The sequence below is a fragment of the Vespa crabro genome, chromosome 20, assembly GCF_910589235.1.
Source record: "Vespa crabro chromosome 20, iyVesCrab1.2, whole genome shotgun sequence".
In the NCBI taxonomy this organism is placed as follows: domain Eukaryota; kingdom Metazoa; phylum Arthropoda; class Insecta; order Hymenoptera; family Vespidae; genus Vespa; species Vespa crabro.
The window spans coordinates 3,426,503-3,436,502 of record NC_060974.1 but is presented as its reverse complement, the minus strand read 5'-3'; the positions used below and the strand labels follow the sequence as shown (position 1 = coordinate 3,436,502).

Here is a 10,000-nt window from a genome sequence, read left to right as displayed (position 1 = left end):
TATTTGTATTTACATCCTATATATTTACGTATGCGTGCATATATATATATATATATATATATATATATATATTTATTCGCAATCTTTCAAGATGTACTCGTATTTTACTTTTCATTTAGAATCTGATTTATATATAAAATGTGTTAATGTATGTCCAAAAATGATATCGAACGTTCTTACGACTAATTTCATAGCGAATTAACGTTAACCAATAATATCCCTTATTTCAACGATTAATCGATATCATTGTTTTTCGTGAAAACAACAAATAGCGTTCAAAGCTATTCGATTAAATTACAATCGATGAATCTTAAAAAGAAAAAGAAAAGGAAAGAAAAGAAATAAAAGAAAAAAATTTCCTCTTGAAATGTGAATTAAGGAAAACATAACCTAAGACGATTCAATTGATATATGAATACGTTTACATTTATGGGACAATGATTGCGTTAGTATTTTATTTTAAACGATACTGATTATATATATATATATGTGTGTGTGTCTGTGTGTGTGTGTGTGTGTGTGTGTGTAAAAGATATAATTTGTAAGAAAGTACCTAAAGATGGTATTGAGTTTTATTTGTTATCAACCGAGTTAGTTACCTTACTCTTTTAGTTATGTAGAAATGTTTTTTAACGACGTTCGATAAAACAATTGTAATTGAAGTGTATAGTTCCTGTTATACTCTGATAAAGTTTAATCGCTTAATAATTCGATCAAGCACAACGTCCCTATAACGTTAGAATCATTATCTGAACGATTTAACATAGCTAACTGATAACAAAGTCGTATAACGATACATCGTTATATATTTATTATTCGTAGCGCTAGTATCGCAATGAGATACGTTTAATATCTTATTGACAATACGTAAAACAATTGTGTTCAAAAATTGTTTATTTGATATAGGTCCAATGGTATAAATAATTATAGAAATAATTTTGAAGTAATTTCATTGAAGAGTACTTAATAATTATGGCAAGATATTCGAGTGATTCAGATTCAGATTATAGCAGCAGATACAGAAGAAAACATAGCAGAAAATCTAGGTTAGTTGATATACATTATATAAAATAATATATCCAATGTATAAAAGATAAAATTTGATTAATATAAATGTTAAATTATTTTCATGAATTATATTCCTTAGATCCACCAGTTCGGACACTAGTGAATCTTCACCGTACCGTAAGAGATCATCTAAACATTCAAAATCAAAAAGACGACATCGTTCACACTCCAGAAGCAGAGGTAGAGATAGAAATTCGAAAAACTATAAAGGTGGTAGAAGCAATTCGGGTGATAGAGAAAAACGTCGCTATCGTTCTCGTACACGTAGATCGCATTCTTCTGATCGTAGCAAAAGGAAAATGAGATCTACTTCTAGAGACAAATCTAGAAGTCGTTCTAGCAGTTCGCAGTCTACCATTAAACCTATACTTGAGAAATCTAATAATCCCATAACTAAAGGTATAATTTTATTTTCGTTGAAAGGACAGGATTTACGATCTCATATCAGTATTGAATGATGAAATCATATAAAAAAAAATCCTGCTAAGATCAAACATATTTTATATACATTTATATTCTCTACAAATCTCTCTTTAGATGACTTTTTAATTGAACCACGTATCAAGGAAAGTGTACTAGAAGAAATAAATTCTGAAGGATTTACTCCTAAACAATTTACTTCGTCTTCTCATACGAAAGAAAGTAAATTTAAAAACATTGTCATTGATATTAGTGCTGATACTATTCAAATTCCTACGGTAGCTGATATAAGCACCGTACCAGAAAGTATATTCCATCCTTCGGTAAGAAAACATTTTTTGTTTTTTGTTGTTTTTTTTTTTTGTTTTTTTTTCTATATTCTATTGAAATAAATAATATAACAACAAATTATTTTATTATAACATTACTTTCAGATTATGCTCGATCAAGACGCTCGTTTTGATAAATGGGTTAAGAAACTTTATACGCTTAGGCAAAAAGCAATAGTTGATATGACACACGGTAATTCTACTTGACGTTTAGTTGATTTAGATATATGATACTTTACATTTTGTAAATAAATGAATATGTCATTCATTATATTAAAATATTCCTATTAACTACATTGTGTGTATTTTGTACTATGAATTTTTGTTTTGTGTTAAAATTCTTTCTTCCAATTATAAATTTCTCTTCTCTTCAAATGTAATTTATAATTCTTGCCATATAATGGACAATGTAATATAAATTACATTTAACTTTATATGTATACGTTTTATTTTTGTATAATCTTACAATATATCTTGCATACAATTTTACAAATTTTATATATATATTTATAATTGAAACAGAATATATCTATTAATACTAATAATAATAATAATAATTAATAATAATAATAATAATAATAATAGATAACATAACAGTATAAAATAGAAGAAACTTTGTGTATAAAATATAAAAATCAAATTCTGGAGAAACTTTAAAAAATTAAATATATTAGTAAATACGTATTTCCTAATTATGAAAATTTTGAAACAATTATAATTATCACGTAAGTAGCCTTTTATAAAAGACAAGAAAAAAAGAAAGATAAAAAAAAAAAATAAAAATAAATAAAAAGTATAGTGCAAATATATAATCTCATATTTCCACTTAATTCTACAAATGATTACTATATAATATACACTATCTTACTACGCATGCAGTAAGATACACAATATACGTTCTCGTGAAGTAAATTTCTAAATACTAAATTCCCTCTCTATCTCTTTCACTTTCTCTCTCTTTTTGTCTTTCTATTATTTTCAGCAGAAGAATGATAAATTATTATTTAGAGCTAACATTAGAGCTCATATCAAAGCCATTTTCTTACTTTTAAAAATGATCATCATTCATTTCTAAATACTCTGTACTATGTATAGAAACAATATTTTTCCTTAATTTTATATATATATATATATATATATATATATATATATATATATATATATATAGCCAAACAGTTTTAGATATTTAACTTAAATATTAAAGGTACACACGTGTTCCTACTATATATATATCAGAATATTAAATGCATGGAATGCAATACATTCATTTTTCTACACATTTTTATTTGTCTTTTTTTTCTTTTTTTTTCTTTTTCTTTTTAAATATAAGTTTTCTGCTAATAATTTGAAATATATAATGAACTTTGGAGATTAAAATTGATCTAACAAAGATTTAGTATTGTTTAAAAATAGTCCTACTAAAATAATAAATGATTAGAAATATATTGCGTTATTAGAGTATATATAACACGCTAATAAAAAAAAAAAGCGTATGATATATATATCATGGATATACATTGAATATCTTAATTGAAACAGAATAAAGATTAAATATCTTTTATATTTGATACAAAAGTTATTTAAATGACTTTCTCAATTTCGACTCACAGTTATTTTATTTAACTTGCAAATTTAGCAATTCCAATTGAGAAAAAGTTATTCCTTCTATTCAACCTTAAAATCTGATATGTATCTATTTAAAGTAAAAGCAAGCTTTGTTTGTTAACATATGAAAAGATATTATATAACCATTGCAATATATAATTTCTTTAAGACGAAGAAAATATATAAGATAATGTAATATATATATATATATGTATGTATATATATATGTGTGTATATATATATATATCTATATATACATATAAATATATATATATATATATATTTTATTTGATATTACGGAAAAGAGGTATAAGGTAATTACTATCCGTTTAAAACAATTTCCCCATGTGATGATAATAATAATGTTTTAATTTAAATATAATAGACACATCCTTTTTACAAGATTTAATTAAAAACATAATCACATTGTTTAACAAATGTGATAAATATTTATCATCAACAAACTCCAATTGAAATCAACTATATCTGTTCGATATCCTATATAAGCTTATAAAAAGAATGTAGCCTATTAATTTTTTTTTCGAATTCTATTGCACATCTAAGATTAACCAGTTACTGCATGACGTTTAATTATCCACATTAGATATCAATGCGAATATAAATGATGACTGCTATCCGGGATTAAGAAGATAAATGTTGTGGAAAGACATAATGGTGTTGAAAAGTAGACTTACATCTGAAAAATATTAAATTGACAATTTAATCTTGAAATTAAAATATTAAAATTAATGAAAAGCAAATTATAACAACGCATTATATAAATAATAAAAGTTACATTGATAAAAGAAATCGGTATAGTCACCTATGTTTTCCGGGTATTACATAACCTTTTTTTTTGTATTTTTTTATTTTTTTTTTTTTTATTTTTTTTTTATTTTTTTACACCAATCTACTGAGTCTTAATTGCCTAAAAAATGTAAATTCCTTCTGTGTTTACTTATGGAATTCACTCAGATTCAAAATATCAACTTCTACAATATCTTTGCCAGCGAATTGTGCAAAAATACCGCTTGATGCTTCCCTTTTAACAACTAAAATTTGTTTATATTTATTTATTAATCATATAGATATATAAAATTATGATCAAATAAAGAATTAAGAGAGAGGATAAATCAATATTGATTCTCACCAGTAGGATTCACTTTTTTTAACATATACGTTGGCAAATCTTGGCATTCACGTGCAATGTATGTTCCCACAGTGGACATATCGGTAATAGGTGGAGTAACAACTTTCATAGTTTCACGTACAATATCTGTATCGACTTCATAATAACCTAACATATTCAATATAATACATATTAAAAAAAAAATATATATATATATATATATATATATATATATATATTCTAATCTCACGATAATATATGCTATTATTATTATTATTATTATAATATGATAACATATTATTACCATTAAACATTTTTCTAAGAAGATCGTACAAATTGTGCGGTGGTAAAACTCTTTGACGATTCAATGGCATAACAAAACAGCAACGACCATCGATATCTATAATTCCAGTTTTATTCTGAAAAATAATATTATATAGAAAAATATTATTATTATTATTATTATTATTCTTTTTTAAAGGGGAAAAGAAAAAAAATGTTCTTTCTAACTTACAATATTAAAATCGTGTATAAAACGTCCTTGACGACCACCACGAAAATCTGGCACATCAATCTTTTCATAATGTTCATTTTCAAGATCAATTTCAAATCGTTCTTTAAGAAAACTCTTAATATTATTGTCTACATTTCTTTCAAGATCCATTGCTTCTTGTTCAGTGGCTCTAGTTAGACTCTTGAATAAATTTGAGTCGGCTATGATTGTCTGATGCATAGTATCACCACCATATGGTGCTTTATCATATGGAATGCTATACCATCCAGTACGGAATCTATGTATTTGTGCTCTGGCATATTGTATATATATGTAAAGACCCCCTATTACACCAATTATTAATATCATCAGTGCAATAAGGAACAAGGAGAACGTAGCGGTCACGTGGATTCTATGAATGTTTCTGCGTGCAACAAAATAATGTCTACCCACATCTGGTTTTTGGACTTGAGCCTCAGGATCAGTTTTTGAAGAATCCTATATGATATAAAGAAAATACAATTTTTTTTTTCTTTTCCTTTGTTTTTTTTTTCTTCATGTTTTCTTTTTTTGTTTTTTTTTTTTTTTTGCATAATAAATAAAATATCTAACAAAATTTATCATTTGTCTGCCATACAAATTTCATACATGTCAAACCACATTTTATATGTGTGAGTGTGTATTTGTGTGTGTAGTTATATATATATATATATATATATATATATATATATATATATATATAAAACTTCCTTTATGATAAAAATTATCATTGTAATGTTGATATATATCACATGACATATACATACATATACACATACATACATACATACATACATACATACATACATATACCTATTGAATATAAAAATAAATTTGATGGAAGTAATTATATAAAATTTTTTTAAGATAACTCCATAATAAACAAAAGATTAGGCCTATTATTAATAAAAATAAAATGAAGTAAAAAAGAGAAAAAAAAAAAAGAAAAAAGAGGTTAATTATAATAAAATATAGACATACGAACGATACCGCTATCAAATGTCAAGATAAACGTGCTAACCGCAGTAGTTTCTTCTACAAACAATGGCTGCTCCATTTTCTCCGACGCCTTCTTCTCACTGATTGCTTTCGTGATGATAGTCATTTTTCTGTCCCTTTTATTCTTTCTTTGCCTTCGTAAATTATTACGATAAAATATTTGATCGAGTTTACGTCGTCATGTGCCAAACGAAACGATCAATGTCAGTGCAAAATATTGCACTAATTTTTCCTTAAAATAACGATTATAACAGTCGTACACGTACAAGGAGAAGAGCCAAATGATGTCCTCGAACTAACACCAAACTGCGCACATGCAAACATCGAAATCCTCTTCTCGAGATTGATCGGTGACAACAGCGCCACTACTCGATTAATCGTAAATGCGCGCATGCGCCAAATAAATGCCGCGTTATTTAACATCAGTTAAAAGAATTGTCGATATTATTTTTTTTTTGTAATTCAATCCGCATGAAATCAATCAAATTTATACTTTAGCAATTGTACTTATATATACTTTACATCCAAAAAAAATAATTTTATTTTATTTTCTTTCTATGGCAAATAAATTTTGTTTAAAAATAATTCCGAAATTTCTGTATTTGCTTTATACAATACTAAATATATCGATATATCAAGTACTAAATATATCAATTTGAGAGATTTATCGACGATACACAGTCGATACATTATCCGTCGATATATTTTTTAACTTTCTTAACTTGCTTTATTCTGCCATCTTGTGTAACCCAATAGAATTGATTGTTATAACTGTTTTTTATCTCCCTATTCAAAATTCTTGAGAATAGGTATAATCGATTTTGAAGTGATAAGGCAGTGGTCTTTTGTGCGTATCTTTCATTAATTATACGTTCTCTTTTATAAAGATATTCTTATTTTAAAAAGAAAACATGGAATCTGCTTTTGTGCATCTTGAAGAAAGCGTAAGATTTATCATTAAATTAACATTTCTCTCGACAAAATCTTAAATTTATAACAATTCTTAATATAAATGATAAATAATATTAATTATTGTTCATAACCGTAGGTTCAAAAGGCTGATGGAAAATTAGATATGATTGCTTGGCAAATAGATGCCTTTGAGAAAGAATTTGAAGATCCAGATAGCGAGGTATTATATTTTAATGCATAAAAGAACAATGTAAAACTTTGAAATATATTCACTTTCTATTACAATTTATTATTAACATTTTTTTACTTTTAACAGATATCAGTAGTTCGTTTGTTACGTTCTGTCCATCAAGTTACAAAAGATTATCAAAATCTTCGTCAAGAAATTTTAGAGGTTCAACAGTTACAAAAACAACTTTCTGATTCTCTCAAGGCTCAGCTATCTCAAGTACATGGTAATTTCAATTTACTTCGTAACAAAATTGTGGGACAGAAGACATCTCAATTAAAGTAAGATAAATAATTTTGAAATGATTATTGTTTCCTTATTATTTCTTATTATTTAGAAATAATTGGCAAATGATTTTATCACAATTATATTCTATGTTCTATATTTTCTTAAGTATATCTCTTAAGTATATTTATTTGAAATAAGTTTTCCATCTAAGAACTTAAATTTACTTAAGCAAACAATATTCTTATTAATTTTTATTTCCTTCAAAGATCATATTCTGTATTCTATAAATTTGAACAAGAATATGATTAATATCTTTTAGAATATATGCTATTTGTTCAGATTTTTCAGCTTTATAATATATATAAAGTCTCATCAATGAGTAGTAATTATTCCTTTAAAAAATTTATGTAATTAAAAAGAATAAAAGTGATATAAAATATTTTTATTTTAATTAAAAGTAAATCTTACATTTCCTTATTTTTCAATTTTTCTTTCAATTATATTTTCTTTCCATTGATCTTATATTTATTGTAATCTAATTTTTCTATCCCTTAATTTTACATATCACTTTTATTCTTAACATTTCACATAAGATAATTAAAACATGAAAGATTAGAATATATAAATTTATTAATCTGACAAGTCTCTTATCTAATAACTATCTTCAAAGCACTACTTAAATCTCGATAATTGGTTTATGAATAAGATGGGATCAAGTGTTTTATTGACAAATAAATGATGTAATACGTGCCATAAATTTATGGCATTGGGGCCAATCTAATATGCTCGTGCATTCAAGTTTGGAAGGTCTTTAATAAAATATTAATAGTGATTCAATTATTTTGATGTATTAATATGTTTTAGAAACTATCAATAATATATCATAGTCAATATATTGTTACATTATTACATTCAATAATGATATAAAAAAGACAAAAAAAAAAAATTAACTTTCTATGTATACCACCAAGAACGCACACACATGTATGTTAATTTCTCTATTTCAACAATCTTTAAGAAGTGCACTGATTAAATATTCACTTTGATAACACCATTCAATACTATCTTTGTCTAGAGATATTATTAAACTATAAATTTTAACATATTTTTTTTCCATAATATTTTCATTTCCTAAAATATGTGCATTGAATGTCTTTGAAACAACAGGATAAGTACAACTTGCAAGGAAAAAAAAAAAAAAGAAAAGAAAAAAGAAAAAAAAGAGGAGAGTTTTGTACTAAATTGGGAAAGAAATATATTGCCTTATCAACATAGTTGCGCATTTACCCAAGTACGTGTACTATGTTATATAATGTGAAATCTGTATTATTATATATACTATATTTATTATATAAACTATATACGCATGTTATTTATTGATATAATCAATACAATAATAGTATTTTTTAGTACTTTATCATTAGATTATATATTATCCAAACGAAAATATTTTCAATGGTATATACTTATTCCATAAAATTAATGCTATTGAGTAAAACATTATTTTATTTAAGATAATTATCATTATTATTATTATTATTATTATTATTATTATTATCATTATTACTATTATTATTATTAGTATTAGTATTAGTATTGCAAAATATTTTTGTTGAATCAGAAACTGGATTTAATAACTTCCATCAAATAATATCATTTCTGATTACATTAACTAAGCGACAAGAATGTCTTAATAAAGCTACTTTAAAACTCCTATAAGTCAATATTAATATCAATATTAATTAATTTGGAATAAGAAATAGTCCAATCATCTCAAATCTTTAAGATTGTTTTACATCAGAATTAGGAATAAAAGTGCTTGTTGTTAGTTCAAGTAGAATAAAAATAATAAAATCAATTTTTCTATTAATATTATCAAATAAGAAATATATTGAAATTAATGATCGTAGTATAATTTAACAATTTTTCATTTGGATATATATATCATAATTTAATAGATATTAATGTAATTTATACAGATAATTTAAAGTTACATGCATTTATAATTCAGTTTTAATTATACTTTGGAAATATATTTATTTATTATAAATATATTTATTGTGCGATTCATTGATCATTTAACGATTCATGAATATAATATTTATTTAATCATTTGATATGCAATAAAAAATAGATAAACAAATTAAATGAATGTTGATATGCATGTAATTTTATTTAACATATATTTATATATATATATATATATATATATATATATATATATATATATATATATATATATGTATGTGTGTGTGTGTGTGTATGTTAGAAATATTATAATATATAAATTAAGAGAAAAATGGTCTGGAACACATTTATAACGTGCCAAAACTTTGGTCAATTAGTAATCTAATTTTTTCTTTACGAAGAATAGGTGCGTTAGTATTATCTATTCTTTCGCATAGATAGGCTATAGAACATATCATATTTAATACTTAATCTATATATTTAAACATTGTAAGTATATTAACATATTAGCATCTTAAAACAAACCTATCAATTTTTACTTTATTGAAGGACCGTGTCTTATTATCTAACTATAATATATT

General features: G+C 24.3%; 3 protein-coding genes across 4 annotated transcripts; 2 read left to right on the top strand and 1 right to left on the bottom strand.

The window, feature by feature from the left end:
* Positions 1–82: 82 nt before the first annotated feature.
* LOC124431237 (luc7-like protein 3) lies at positions 83–2,113 on the top strand. Its single transcript, XM_046978872.1, has 4 exons — positions 83–1,046; positions 1,148–1,467; positions 1,606–1,811; positions 1,923–2,113. The coding sequence occupies exons 1-4, from the start codon at positions 973–975 to the stop codon at positions 2,022–2,024; spliced, it is 702 nt and encodes a 233-aa protein (XP_046834828.1). The 5' UTR covers positions 83–972; the 3' UTR covers positions 2,025–2,113.
* Positions 2,114–2,611: 498 nt separating this feature from the next.
* Positions 2,612–6,400, bottom strand: LOC124431093 (integral membrane protein 2A). Of its 2 annotated transcripts, none has more exons than XM_046978526.1 (6): positions 6,105–6,400; positions 5,066–5,542; positions 4,856–4,970; positions 4,573–4,719; positions 4,219–4,474; positions 2,612–4,119 (listed from the first exon to the last, which is right to left on the bottom strand). In XM_046978526.1, the coding sequence occupies exons 1-5, from the start codon at positions 6,186–6,188 to the stop codon at positions 4,377–4,379; spliced, it is 921 nt and encodes a 306-aa protein (XP_046834482.1). In that variant the 5' UTR covers positions 6,189–6,400; the 3' UTR covers positions 2,612–4,119; positions 4,219–4,376. The 2 variants fall into 2 exon arrangements, with proteins under 2 accessions (XP_046834482.1, XP_046834481.1); XM_046978525.1 differs by having other exon boundaries at positions 4,246–4,474; positions 6,105–6,399.
* A 447-nt stretch (positions 6,401–6,847) lies between these two features.
* Positions 6,848–7,525, top strand: LOC124431118. The gene is made up of 3 exons (XM_046978586.1): positions 6,848–7,026; positions 7,131–7,214; positions 7,311–7,525. Exons 1-3 carry the CDS (start codon positions 6,994–6,996, stop codon positions 7,506–7,508), a joined length of 315 nt encoding a protein of 104 aa, XP_046834542.1. The 5' UTR covers positions 6,848–6,993; the 3' UTR covers positions 7,509–7,525.
* Positions 7,526–10,000: the final 2,475 nt, after the last annotated feature.